Source organism: Rana temporaria, chromosome 11 (assembly GCF_905171775.1).
Source record: "Rana temporaria chromosome 11, aRanTem1.1, whole genome shotgun sequence".
NCBI classification, from domain to species: domain Eukaryota; kingdom Metazoa; phylum Chordata; class Amphibia; order Anura; family Ranidae; genus Rana; species Rana temporaria.
The window spans coordinates 7,077,948-7,092,867 of NC_053499.1; the positions used below are offsets into that span (position 1 = coordinate 7,077,948).

The 14,920-nt window shown below is 41.9% G+C and overlaps 1 protein-coding gene across 10 annotated transcripts in view; it reads right to left on the minus strand.

The window, feature by feature from the left end:
- Positions 1 to 14,920, minus strand: part of LOC120916987 (F-actin-monooxygenase MICAL2-like) — a 300,525-nt gene that overhangs the window by 112,245 nt on the left and 173,360 nt on the right. For 7 of the 10 annotated variants that reach the window (XM_040327945.1, XM_040327948.1, XM_040327947.1 and 4 more), the window contains 4 exons: positions 13,648 to 13,749; positions 12,034 to 12,162; positions 9,390 to 9,530; positions 5,399 to 5,458 (listed from right to left, as the gene is read on the minus strand). The exons of 2 other annotated variants lie outside the window; for them this stretch is intronic. In XM_040327945.1, the coding sequence (XP_040183879.1) occupies positions 5,399 to 5,458; positions 9,390 to 9,530; positions 12,034 to 12,162; positions 13,648 to 13,749 (432 nt within the window). The remainder of the gene's footprint in view (positions 1 to 5,398; positions 5,459 to 9,389; positions 9,531 to 12,033; positions 12,163 to 13,647; positions 13,750 to 14,920) is intronic. One more of the 10 variants, XM_040327946.1, reaches the window with a different exon arrangement.

Sequence of the window (14,920 nt, forward strand, 5' to 3'; positions counted from 1 at the left end):
TAACAGCGTCTCGTGTGCATGGGGTCTCAATATAAGAGGGAAGGGCTGTACCCAGAGTTCAGCTTTAATATAAGAGGAAAGGGCTGTGCCCAGAGTTCAGCTTTAATATAAGAGGAAAGGGCTGTGCCCAGAGTTCAGCTTTAATATAAGAGGGAAGGGCTGTGCCCAGAGTTCCGCTTTAAGATAAGAGGAAAGGGCTGTGCCCAGAGTTCAGCTTTAATATAAGAGGAAAGGGCTGTGCCCAGAGTTCAGCTTTAATATAAGAGGGAAGGGCTGTGCCCAGAGTTCCGCTTTAAGATAAGAGGAAAGGGCTGTGCCCAGAGTTCAGCTTTAATATAAGAGGAAAGGGCTGTGCCTGGAGTTCAGCTTTAATATAAGAGGGAAGGGCTGTGCCCGGAGTTCAGCTTTAATATAAGAGGGAAGGGCTGTGCCCGGAGTTCAGATTTAATATAAGAGGGAAGGCTGTGCCCAGAGTTCAGCTTTAATATAAGAGGGAAGGCTGTGCCCAGAGTTCAGCTTTAATATATGAGGGAAGGGCTGTGCCCGGAGTTCAGCTTTAGGATAACATTGAATGTGTTCAGGGGCAGTTGAAAAAAGTTTCCAACTGCCTTTGAACACGCATTTAACAGCGTCTCGTGTGCATGGGGTCTCAATATAAGAGGGAAGGGCTGTGCCCAGAGTTCAGCTTTAATATATGAGGGAAGGGCTGTGCCCGGAGTTCAGCTTTAATATATGAGGGAAGGCCTGTGCCCGGAGTTCAGCTTTAATATATGAGAAAAGGGCTGTGCCGGAGTTCAGCTTTAATATATGAGGGAAGGGCTGTGCCTGGAGTTCAGCTTTAATATAAGAGGGAAGGGCTGTGCCCGGAGTTCAGCTTTAATATAAGAGGGAAGGGCTGTGCCCGGAGTTCAGATTTAATATAAGAGGGGAAGGCTGTGCCCAGAGTTCAGCTTTAATATAAGAGGGAAGGGCTGTGCCCGGAGTTCAGATTTAATATAAGAGGGAAGGCTGTGCCCAGAGTTCAGCTTTAATATATGAGGGAAGGGCTGTGCCCGGAGTTCAGCTTTAGGATAACATTGAATGTGTTCAGGGGCAGTTGAAAAACGTTTCCAACTGCCTTTGAACACGCATTTAACAGCGTCTCGTGTGCATGGGGTCTCAATATAAGAGGGAAGGGCTGTACCCAGAGTTCAGCTTTAATATAAGAGGAAAGGGCTGTGCCCAGAGTTCAGCTTTAATATAAGAGGAAAGGGCTGTGCCCAGAGTTCAGCTTTAATATAAGAGGGAAGGGCTGTGCCCAGAGTTCCGCTTTAAGATAAGAGGAAAGGGCTGTGCCCAGAGTTCAGCTTTAATATAAGAGGAAAGGGCTGTGCCCGGAGTTCAGCTTTAATATAAGATGGAAGGGCTGTGCCCAGAGTTCCGCTTTATTATATGAGGGAAGGGCTGTGCCCAGAGTTCCGCTTTAATATAAGAGGGGAGGGCTGTGCCCAGAGTTCAGCTTTAATATAAGAGGCAAGGGCTGTGCCCAGAGTTCAGCTTTATTATATGAGGGGAGGGCTGTGCCCAGAGTTCAGCTTTAATATAAGAGGGCAGGGCTGTGCCCAGAGTTCAGCTTTAATATATGAGGGAAGGGCTGTGCCCAGAGTTCAGCTTTAATATATAAGGGAAAGGCTGTGCCCAGAGTTCAGCTTTAATATATGAGGCAAGGGCTGTGCCCAGAGTTCAGCTTTAATATATGAGGGAAGGGCTGTGCCCGGAGTTCTGGAGATCACACTGGGGAGTCGGTATATTTTTTATGACTGTCCTGTTTGTGGAACATCCTGGCTCCCAGCATTAATGACACGCCGCTCTATAAAGTGTTTTCTTTTCCCGGCCAGCCCTCGCCACAGCGCTGTCTGGTCATATGGCCTGGCTGAACATCAAAGACCCCACCCCAGGTGCCCACTGTGCCTGGAGGGAGCGCCACCCCCCCTCCACTCCCCCGCCTCTCACATCAGACCGGCTTCCTTCTCTTTTATCTTGTGATAATAAAATTTAAAGGGACGACTCTCAGTGATGGAAATGAAGAGTGACCCGCCGTCACCTCAAGAATTATTTTACAGCTTTGAGTACTACTTGTTGCATTTGTATCAGTTTTTTGTTCAAAAAAGTTGCAGATGTCATTAACTGCTTCCGGACCGCCCGTGCATATATACTGCGGTGAGGGCGGCCCTTCAGCGCGAAATCACGTAACTGTACGTGATTTTTTTTTCACGTCAGGTGTGATTGGGTACAGCAGGAGCCAATCAGGCTGATTGCCGCCATTACTAGTAAATAAATAAATAAAAAATCCACGATGTCCGCCGGTGTCTCGCGATCGTGTCACGGAGCTGCAGAACGGGGGGATGCCAGTGTAAACAAGGCATCTCCCTGTTCTGCCTAGTGACTGGACACTGTACGTCTGCTCCCTGTGATCGGGAGCAGTGATCACTGTCGTGTCACTGGTAGCCCAGCCCCCCCACACAGTTAGAATCACTCCCTAGGACAAACTTAACCCCTTCCTCGCCCACTAGTGGTTAACCCCCTTCCCTGCCAGTGTCATTTTTACAGTAATCAGTGCATTTTTATAGCACTGTTCGCTGTATAAAGGACAATGGTCCCAAAATAGTCAAAAGTGTCCGAAGTGTCCGCCATAATGTCGCAGCCACGATAAGAAAATCGCTGATCGCCGCCATTACTAGTAAAAAAAAAAAATTATAATAAAAATGCCATAAAACTATCCCCTATTACCAATTAATAATCACTTATTGCGATTTTTTTTACCAAAAATATGTAGAAGAATATGTAACGGCCTAAACTGAGGAAAAAAAATAAAAATTATTTATTTTTTGGGGATATTTATTATAACGAAAAGTAAAAAATATTGAATTTTTTTTTCAAAATTGTCGCTTTATTTTTGTTTATAGCACAAAAAATAAAAAACGCAGAAGTGATCAAATACCACAGATACCAATACAAAAGAAAGCTCTATTTGTGGGGAAATAAGGACGTCAATTTTGTTTGGGTGCCACGTCGCACGACCGCGCAATTGTCAGTTAAAGCGACACAGTACTATATCGGGGGTCATGATCTGAAGAAATGTTTCGGTGAGAGATTTTCATATGAGATTTGATTCAGGAAGTGAAGCGGCCGGTTGGAGGAAGGTCGTGTTTCCTGATTAAACAGTCAGATACCGGTCTGTGTACACAAAGTACGGCGAGACTACAACCGCTCAGCGAGATTCTACTGCGGAGAGCTCACATAGAAATATACAGAAATCGAACACGAATTATAAATCTAACCCTAAATATAAATAAAAACATGATCATAAATACAAATATAAATAAATATAACAAGTAATATAATTATAAATATCTGTATCTCTGCGGCGGCGTAACGTATCCGATTTACGTTACGCCGCCGCAACTTAGACGGGCAAGTGCTGTATTCTTAAAGCACTTGCTCCTTAAGTTGCGGTGGCATAGCGTAAATCGGCCGGCGTAAGCCCGCCTAATTCAAATTTGGATCAGGGGGGCGTGTTTTATGTAAAACTACTGTGACCCGACGTGATTGACGTTTTTGCGGAACGACGCATGCGCCGTCCGTGGAATTTCCCAGTGTGCATTGCTCCAAAGTACGCCGCAAGGACGTCATTGGTTTGGACGTGAACGTAAATGACGTCCAGCCCCATTCACGGACGACTTACGCAAACGACGCAACTTTTTCAAATTTCGACGCGGGAACGACGGCCATACTTAACATTGGCTGCGCCTCATATAGCAGGGGCAACTTTACGCCAGGAAAAGCCTAACGTAAATGACATAACTTTACTGCGTCGGCCGCGCGTACGTTCGGGAATTCGCGTATCTAAATAATTTGCATACTCGACGCGGAATTCGACGGAAGCGCCACCTAGCGGTCACAAAAAAAAATGCAGCTAAGATCCGACAGCGTAAGAGACTTACGCCTGTCGGATCTAATGGATATCTATGCGTAACTGATTCTAAGAATCAGTCGCATAGATACGACGGGTCGGATTAGGACTTACGACGGCGTACATGGCGCTGCGCCGTCTTAAGTCCTTTTAGAATCTGGGCCTCAGATTATATCATGTACTATTTTCAATAAATATATATTTTTTCTACTTTCCCCTTTATTTCTCTGCCTCTAAAGTCCGAACATTGGTTACTCTTCGAGTACCCTTTCCTCTCTAATTTACGGATGTGGCAATGTGAGTTCTCCCTTGTTTCAATTTTAAAATAAAAATCTAATGCTAAATTGACCAAATCTAACACTAAATATAAATATAACTTAAAAAAAAATATATATATATATATAGTTATAAATAAAAAATAAATAAATACAAATATAAATAAATATAACAAGTAATATAATTATAAATACAAATATAAATAATGATTATATATATAATATACTATAAAATATAATCTAACATTAAGTATAACTAATTCTAACACTAAATACAAATATAAATTAAAAAATATATATAAACATGTAAAATTATAAATATAAATCTAACACTAAATATAAATACAAATAAATATAACAAGTAACATAATTGAAAAAAAAATATATATACCCAACTATAAATATAACTTTATAAAAAATATATAATTATAAATAAAACTATAAATATAAATCTAACACTAAATATAAATACGAATAAATATAACAAGTAACATAATTGTAAATAAAGATGAACATATATACCCAACTATAAATATAACTTTAAAAAAATATATAATTATAAATAAAAATATAAATATAAATCTAACACTAAATATAAATACAAATAAATATAAAAAGTAACATAATTCTAAATAAAAATATATACCCAAATATAAATATAACTTTAAAAAAATATATAATTATAAACAAAAATATAAATATAAATCTAACACTAAATATAAATACAAATAAATATAAAAAGTAACATAATTGTAAATAAAAATAAAAATATATATACCCAACTATAAATATAACTTAAAAAAATATATAATTATATATAAAAATATAAATATAAAAATCTAACCCTAAATTTAACACAAAATGTAACTAAATATAACACTAAATGTAAATATAATTCAATATATCCTGTAATGTGCTTTTTAAAAGACTGCTTAGAATAAAGGGGACAGACAGTAAATTAGGAAACACTTGAAGCTTATGAGACGTGAAGATATTTGAACTTTAGGGGACCACAATTCCCTGTCTGTGGGGGGTGATGGTCATGAAATTTTTTCGGGAAGGGTTAGACGGTGTCACGGCTGGTGTCACACAGCGTAGAAGAGCCAGGCTGGGTTAGACGTGCAGATCTGGCCAAGCACATATATTCATTACATGATAATCAGCGGAGTACCTGGCCCGGGTCGGGAAAATACAACTTGCGCCTAATCGGGGCCCCTCCATCGGATACTCTCTGCATTGAAGGGAATGTCAGTCAAATAAAAAAAAAACCTTTACATCAGGATGTCACATCTCTTATTATTGGGTAAATGTTCTCAAAGTGTTCCCTGAGCTATGGAACCATTGTACCCCAAACAGTGTGACACCATTTCCTTTCCCTGCCCTTATCTCTACTATGGGGTCACCAACATGCCCCGCCCACACAGGCCTGAACTCTGTATATTGGCCAAACCATTCACCGTCCTTCTCCAGTGCCTGAAATACGACGCTGTCACAGCTTTACTCTATGACCTAAGATAACCCCAGATCTACCTATCAATGCTTTGATATATTCTCTTTTTATCTATCTGTTGTCTTCTGAGTTTTCAAGACAGACAGACAGATAAACAACCGCTGAAGGGTATTTATGTTCTTCTGAATACAATACGGAATTTGTGTGAAGATATTTCCCTTTTACATAACAAACACATATTTTCTCAGGGAGAATCTTCCTCTGTTGATATCTTTATGTAAGAAGCAGCACTAGGAAATGTAGAAATCGACCGGCTTTCCCATCCCCCAAGCCACGGCAATTGGATTTGTCTGGAGCGATGTGCGGGTGGAAAACCTTCATATTTCGTATTGCGGAGTTTTGTACAAGGACTTTGCTTGGGGTAAACATCAGAGCAGGAAGAACTTGACTTTTCAGATTTATAGACTATTAGGGTGCTGAACCCACGACAACCCACAGCAAGGCCTTGAACAAAACTGGGAGATATATCGGCTAATCTGCTACAGAAGTGGGGGGGATATTAGGGGCCTCAAGAACTCTAAATATTTCCAGTCAATCAGAAAAATATCATAACTATTAAAAAAAAGGAAAAGTAAATGATTTAAAGCCGTAGTCCAACGTGGATAGGAACTTCCAAAACTGCACGGTGGGTGATACTTAAAACTACATGGTAAGCTGGAAAGCCCAAACCTACGAGGTAGACTGGAACACCCAAAACTACAAGGTGAGCGGGAACACCCAAAACTACGAGATGGACGGGTACACCCAAAACTACAAGGTGGGTAGGAAACTACAAGGTGGACAGAACACCCAAAACTACAAGGAGGACCGGAACACCCAAAACTATGAGATGGACGGGTACACCCAAAACTACAAGGAGGACCAGAACACCCAAAACTACAAGGAGGACCGGAACACCCAAAACTACAAGGTTGGTAGGAACACCCAAAACTACAAAAGGGGAGAAAGGAACACCCAAAACTACAAAGGGAGAAAGGAACACCCAAAACTACAAGGTGGAAGGGTATATCCAAAACAACGAGGTGGGCAGGAACACCCAAAACTACAAGGTGGAAGGGTACACCCAAAGCTACAAGGTGGAAGGGTACACCCAAAGCTACAAGGTGGAAGGGTACATCCAAAACAACGAGGTAGGCAGGAACACCCAAAACTACAAGGTGATCAGGAACATCCAAAACTACAAGGTAGGCAGGAACACCCAAAACTACTAGGTGGATTGGTACACCCAAAACTACAAGGTGGAAGGGTACATCCAAAACAAAGAGGTGGGCAGGAACACCCAAAACTACAAGGTGGTCAGGAACATCCAAAACTACAAGGTAGGCAGGAACACCCAAAAACTACAAGGTGGAAGGTTACTCCCAAAACTACAAGGTGGAAGGGTACATCCAAAACTACAAGGTGGAAGGGTACATCCAAAACAACGAGATGGGCAGGAACACCCAAAACTACAAGGTGGTCAGGAACATCCAAAACTACAAGGTGGAAGGGTACACCCAAAACTACAAGGTTGAAGGGTACATGCAAAACAACTAGGTGGGCAGGAACACCCAAAACTACAAGGTTGGTAGGAACACCCAAAACTACAAAAGGGAGAAAGGAACACCCAAAACTTCCAAGTGGAAGGGTACATCCAAAACAACGAGGTGGGCAGGAACACCCAAAACTACAAGGTGGAAGGGTACACCCAAAGCTACAAGGTGGAAGGGTACATCCAAAACAACGAGGTAGGCAGGAACACCCAAAACTACAAGGTGATCAGGAACATCCAAAACTACAAGGTGGGCAGGAACACCCAAAACTACAAGGTGGAAGGGTACATCCAAAACAAAGAGGTGGGCAGGAACACCCAAAACTACAAGGTGGAAGGTTACTCCCAAAACTACAAGGTGGAAGGGTACATCCAAAACTACAAGGTGGAAGGGTACACCCAAAACTACAAGGTGGGCTGGAACATCCAAAACTACAAGGTTGAAGGGTACATGCAAAACAACTAGGTGGGCAGGAACACCCAAAACTACAAGTTGGAAGGGTACACCCAAAACTAAAAGTTGGAAGGGTACACCCAAAACTACAAGGTGGGCTGGAACATCCAAAACTACAAGGTGGGCAGGAATATCCAAAACTACAAGGTGGGCAGTATTATACAATACTACAAGGTAGGCTGGAACACCCAAAACTACAAGGTGGAAGGGTACACCCAAAACTACAAGGTGGAAGGGTACACCCAAAACTACAAGGTGGAAGGGTACACCCAAAACTACAAGGTGGAAGGGTACACCCAAAACTACAAGGTGGAAGGGTACACCCAAAACTACAAGGTGGAAGGGTACACCCAAAACTACAAGGTGGGCAGGAATATCCAAAACTACAAGGTGGGCAGGAACACCCAAAACTACAAGGTGGGCAGGAACACCCAAAACTACATGGTGGGCAGGAACATCCAAAGCTACAAGGTGGAAGGGTACACCCAAAATTACAAGGTGGGCAGGAACATCCAAAACTACAAGGTGTGTGGGAACATCCAAAACTACAAGGTGGGTGGGAACATCCAAAACTACAAGGTGGGCGGGAACATCCAAAACTACAAGATAGGCATGAACACCCAAAACTACAATGTGGGCAGCAACACACAAAACTACAAGGTGGGCAGCAACGCACAAAACTACAAGGTGGGCAGCAACACCCAAAACTACAAGGTGGGCAGGAACACCCAAAACTACAAGGTGGGCAGGAACACCCAAAACTACAAGGTAGAAAGGTACACCCAAAACTACAAGGTGGGCAGGAACATCCAAAACTACAAGATGGGCAGGACCACCCAAACTATAAGATGGGCATGAACACCTAAAACTACAAGGTGGGTAGGAACATCCAAAACTACAAGATAGGCAGGAACACCCAAAACTACAATGTGGGCAGCAACACACAAAACTACAAGGTGGGCAGCAACACACAAAACTACAAGGTGGGCAGGAACACCCAAAACTACAAGGTGGGCAGGAACACCCAAAACTACAAGGTGGGCAGGAACACCCAAAACTACAAGGTGGAAAGGTACACCCAAAACTACAAGGTGGGCAGGAACATCCAAAACTACGAGATGGGCAGGACCACCCAAACTATAAGATGGGCATGAACACCTAAAACTACAAGGTGGGTAGGAACATCCAAAACTACGAGATGGGCAGGACCACCCAAAACTATAAGATGGGCATGAACACCTAAAACTACAAGGTGGGTAGGAAACTACAAGGTGGGCAGAACACCTAAAACTGCAAGGTGGGTAGGAACATCCAAAACTACGAGATGAGCAGGAACACCCAAAACTACAAGGTGGAAGAGTACACTCAAACTACAAGGAGGGCAGAAACATCCAAAACTACAAGGAGGACAACAACACGAACGGGCATGAAAATTGTCTCTGCTTTTCTGAACAGACAGTGGGAACTCATCAGGCCTGTACACGTCACATTTAACCCCTAACGTCTATCACCCAAAGGTAATTGCCATTTTTTTTACCAGAAATGATGTGTAAGTTTGAAAGGAAAACCCTTGCGGTTGGTAACATAGATTTTGTCTTTGCGTTGTCTTGTTCAAGAGATTATCAACCAGAAATGGACGTTCTGTGCAGAACTAAAACCCGACTTACATGTTGAAGCAGCTTCTTAGACTGAGCAGCGCAGTGGGCGGAGACAGCGTAAGATGGGGATGAAGGAGCAGATGAAGCAGGAGGGTCATAGAAAGGGATTGGAGAGGAGAGAGGGGACAAATCAGGAGAGAGGAGAGTATTCTGTGGAGGAGGAGAGGAGACAGAGAGGAGAATTATATCCAATGATACAAAAAAAAATAACGGCAAAACAAAAAAGTAACAGATGACAGGAGCAAGAATATGAAAAGGACAAATATATATTAGCATAAGTGGAAAATCGGAGGGTAATATATATATATAGGTCTGTCTGTAGCCAAAACTTTTTTTCTTTTTACTTTTGAATAAAATATTTTTGTCCCGTTTGGGAGATTTTAAACCCAAAACCAAAAATTTAATATATTGCCGTTTACCAATCATTAGGTGTGGCGGCTGCATTAGTTTTTTTAAGCCTTTTTCCTTGCAGACTTGCTCGAGCATCAGGAACGTTTGGCACAATGTCGGCTATTGTGTGCAGGTGCCGTCGTAAATTCCGACGTTCGGCGGCTCCGTACTGCGCATGCGCCTTTTCGAACCTTTTCGGGCAGGCATTATCGACAGGGGGCATTTCTCGACAGGAAACCGGCAATTAAAAATGTAGGAAAAAAAAAAAACACTGTGCCCCCCCCCCCCAAATCCATACCAGAGCTGCCCCAAAGCACCCCCCCCCATGTTAAGGGCATGTGGTCTGGAATGGTTCAGGAAAGGGGGGTGGGGTTGCGCTCGCTCCCCCCCCACCCCACTTTTCCTGGCCTGCATACTTGGGTAAGGGTCTGGTATGTGTCTTGGGGGGGACCCCACGCCGTTTTTGTTTTACATTTCAGAATGGGGTTCCCCTTAAAATACATAAACATGCCCTCAACATGGGGGGGGGGGGTTTGCTTTGGGGCAGGGGAAGCTCTGGTATGGATTTAAGGGGGGGGGGGTGTTGCTATGGTATGGATTTGGGGGCGGGGGCCCCCCACACAGTTTTTTTTTATGAATTCTCTATTACCAGCATTCTTTTGCTTACATTTCGGCTTTCAGTGGGGAAGCCTGCTGACAGCTGATGACTCATCGGTTGTTAAGGACGTGGCGGCCGGCTTCCCAGCCTGCCCCTTAACAACCAGCTATACTTCACACAGAATTAGAATCGGTTCGATCATTTTTTGACCAATACGAATTTTAATTGTTCAGAAACTTTGTAACTCATTAATTAACCACTTAAGGACCGCCTCCTGCACATATACGTCGTCAAAATGGCACGGCTGGGCACAAGCATGTACAGGTACGTCCTCTTTAAGTGCCCAGCCGTGGGTCGCGGGCGCGCGCGGTCCGAAGCTCCGCGACTGCTGGACCCGCAGACCCGATCGCCGCTGGAGTTCCGCGATCAGTCCCTGGAGCTGAAGAACGGGGAGAGCTGTGTGTAAACACAGCTTCCCCGTTCTTCACTGTGGCGCTGTCATCGATCGTGTGTTCCCTGATATAGGGAACCACAATCAATGACGTCACACCTACAGCCACACCCCCCTACAGTTAGAAACACAGATGAGGTCACACTTAACCCCTTCAGTGCCCCCTTGTGGTTAACTCCCAAACTGCAATTGTCATTTTCACAGTAAACAATGCATTTTGAATGCATTTTTTGCTGTAAAAATGACAATGGTCCCAAAAATGTGTCAAAATTGTCCGAAGTGTCCGCCATAATGTCGCAGTCACGGAAAAAATCGCTGATCGCCGCCATTAGTAGTAAAAAAATAAATAATAATTTTATAAAAATGCAATAAAACGATCCCCTATTTTGTAAACACTATAAATTTTGCGCAAACCAATTGATAAACGCTTATTGCGATTTTTTTTTACCAAAAATAGGTAGAAGAATACTCATCGGCCTAAACTGACAATTTTTTTTTTATAGTTTTTTTGGGGGATATTTATTATAGCAAAAAGTAAAAGATATTGAATTTTTTTCAAAATTGACGCTCTATTTTTGTTTATAGCGCAAAAAATAAAAACCGCAGAGGTGATCAAATACCACCAAAAGAAAGCTCTATTTGTGGGAAAAAAGGGACGCCAATTTTGTTTGGAAATCACGTCGCACGGCCGCGCAATTGTCAGTTAAAGCGACGCAGTACCGAATCGCAAAAACTGGCCAGGTCCTTTAGCTGCCTAAAGGTACGGGTCTTAAGTGGTTAACAACCAGCTATACTTCACACAGAATTAGAATCGTTTCGATCATTTTTTGACCAATCCATATTGTAATCGTTCAGATACTTTGTAACTCATTAATTAATAAATGGTACAAAATTAAATTAAATGAATTCCGAAACCAATTAATACACAGAATTCGAATCGGTTCAAAAGAAAAATTTGACCGATCTGAATTTAAATTGTTTAAAAAATTTGGGCAAAACGATTATATGGAATGAAAATATTTGAATTTCAACAATATTCACTACTATTTTTTTACGTACAAATCTCCGAATACCCAAAAAATTCATCCAAATTTATGTTTGGAATCGAACCGAATTGCACATTTCTAACGCAGGCAAAAAAAGAAAAAGGAAAAAGTTTTGACTTTAGGAAAACTTTAAGTGATTTAATCTTACACACCGGCATGCGGCATTACCTCTTCAGACTGAGCGTTGTTGGGGGCGGAGTCAGTGGCGGATGAAGGAGTAGAAAGGTCAGGAATTCGGGGCTCAAAGAACGGAATTTTAGAGGAGAAATGAGGTAAGCGGGGAGCGGAGAGTTTATCCTGTGCGGAGCAGAAGCCATACAACAAAATAGCATTAAAACAAAAAGGTATTATAAGGCATTAGAGCTTAAAACTGATGTTTAATCTGCTTATCTTTTCCCTTCTCTGGTCCCCCCTCCCCCATCAATCTTTTTATTTTAATTACATACCTTATTTTATACCGTCTATTTTTAAAGAAAGGGCTAGTTTATCGTCCTTCAGACTTTCGGGGGTCTAGAATGTTCCCAATGCCCAATCTTTAGTATATAGTTAGTGTCAGTGGGTGGAATAGTGCCCCATTGTTCTAATTAGCGGGAGGAATAGTGCCCCATTATTGGTGTCATTGGAAGGAATAGTGTCCCATCATTGGTGTCAGTGGGAGGAATAGTGCCCCGTTATTGGTGTCAGTGGAAGGAATAGTGTCCCATCATTGGTGTCATTGGAAGGAATAGTGCCCCATTGTTGGTATTAGTGGTAGGATTAGTGCCACATTATTGTGTCATTGGAAGGAATAGTGTCCCATCCTTGGTGTCAGTGGGAGGAATAGTGTCCCATCGTTGGTGTCAGTGGGAGGAATAGTTTCCCATCATTGGTGTCATTGGAAGGAATAGTGCCCCATTGTTGGTATTAGTGGGAGGATTAGTGCCCCAGTATTGGTGTCATTGGAAGGAATAGTGTCCCATCATTGGTGTCAGTGGGAGGGAATAGTGCCCCATCATTGGTGTCAGTGGGAGGGAATAGTGCCCCATCATTGGTGTCAGTGGGAGGAATAGTGCCCCATCATCGGTGTCAGTGGGAGGAATAGTGCCCCATCATCGGTGTCAGTGGGAGGAATAGTGTCCCATCATCTGCGTCAGTGGGAGGAATAGTGTCCCATCATCGGTGTCAGTGGGAGGAATAGTGTCCCATCGTTGGTGTCAGTGGGAGGAATAGTGTCCCATCATTGGTGTCAGTGGGAGGGAATAGTGCCCCATCATTGGTGTCAGTGGGAGGAATAGTGTCCCATCATCGGTGTCAGTGGGAGGAATAGTGCCCCATCATTGGTGTCAGTGGGAGGAATAGTGTCCCATCATCTGTGTCAGTGGGAGGAATAGTGTCCCATCATCGGTGTCAGTGGGAGGAATAGTACCCCATCATTGGTGTCAGTGGGAGGAATAGTGTCCCATCATCTGTGTCAGTGGGAGGAATAGTGCCCCATCATTGGTGTCAGTGGGAGGAATAGTGTCCCATCATCGGTGTCAGTGGGAGGAATAGTGCCCCATCATTGGTGTCAGTGGGAGGAATAGTGCCCCATCATTGGTGTCAGTGGGAGGAAATAGAGCAGTGAAATCAGAGAAGGCAATTTCAGTCCCAGAGAGGAGCCGATACATCTGTACAATATATCAAATGATGTGGGCAACCCAACCAATGATTCTGGTGATCTCTGACCTTCCGGTAATTGGGTTATTACGCCGAGTATTATGTATCACACTGATGGCGGCATGCAGAACATTCCGGAATATTCACCTGCGGGATGTCCGAGGGGCCGAACATGGAGGCCAAGTGCGCCGCCTTCTCCCTAATGTTCTTTTTATGGAAATCTCTGATGGCCAAAGCTTGAGCCCTTTTCTGCCGGAGAGAGGATGGAGAGAGAGAGGGAAAGAGAGAGAAAAATGAAACGAGAAAAAGACAGACGAGACGGAGAACCGGCGCAAAAGAAATACGCGGCTATTGCGGGCAGTGATGACCCAATGAAAAGGAGAGCTGAACACTTGTCTTTTCACTATAGACCTGTCTGATCTGTACAATAGACATGTGCATTTAGTTTCGTTTAGAATTTGTTTATTTTAACAAAATTTGCCAAATTCGTTCATTTGGAAATATCCGAATTAACGAAAACCTGTTTAACAAATTTTTCCAAATATTCATCAATTCGAATATCCGTAAATTTCGAAAATTTGGGGATCCGGAATTCGAAAATCCGAAAATTCGAATATCTGAAATAACTAACTAATAATAACGTAACTATTACTAACTAATAAGTTATAGGTATTGGAATTTCCTTACAAATTTGGCCGTTAATGAACCCAACGAATACAAATTTATCCGAAGTTACAATTTTTTTCCTGAAATAACAAATTCTGCATTTAAACGAATGGAACGTAACGAAATAATAATAATAATAATAATAATAATTATTTTTTTATTATTATTTATTATAAAAAAAAAAATCCCTTTTGTTTAGATACAGCATTCGTTATTTCGGTTAATTCGTAACTTCGGATGAATTTGTATTCTTTATGTTCACCAACAGCCAAATTTGAAAGGAAATTCCAATACCTATTATTTAATAGTTAGTTATTATTAGTTAGTTATTATTATTTATTTATTTTGGATTTCCTAATAATAACTAATACAAACTTAACTATTACTACTAAATTATAGGTATTGGAATTTCCATTCAAATTTGGCCGTTAACGAACGTAACGAATACAAATTTATCCAAAGTTACGAATTGTATCCTGAAAAAACAAATTCTGCATTTAAACGAATGGAACGTAACAAAATAATAATAAAAATAATAATAAATAACAATAATAAAAACTTTTTTATTATTATTTATTACAATTTTTTTTCATTTCCCTTTTGTTTAGATACAGCATTTGTTATTTTGGATAATTCGTAACTTCGGATGAATTTGTATTCTTTATGTTCACCAACAGCCAAATTTCAAAGGAAATTCCAATACCTATTATTTAATAGTTAGTTATTATTAGTTAGTTATTATTATTTATTTATT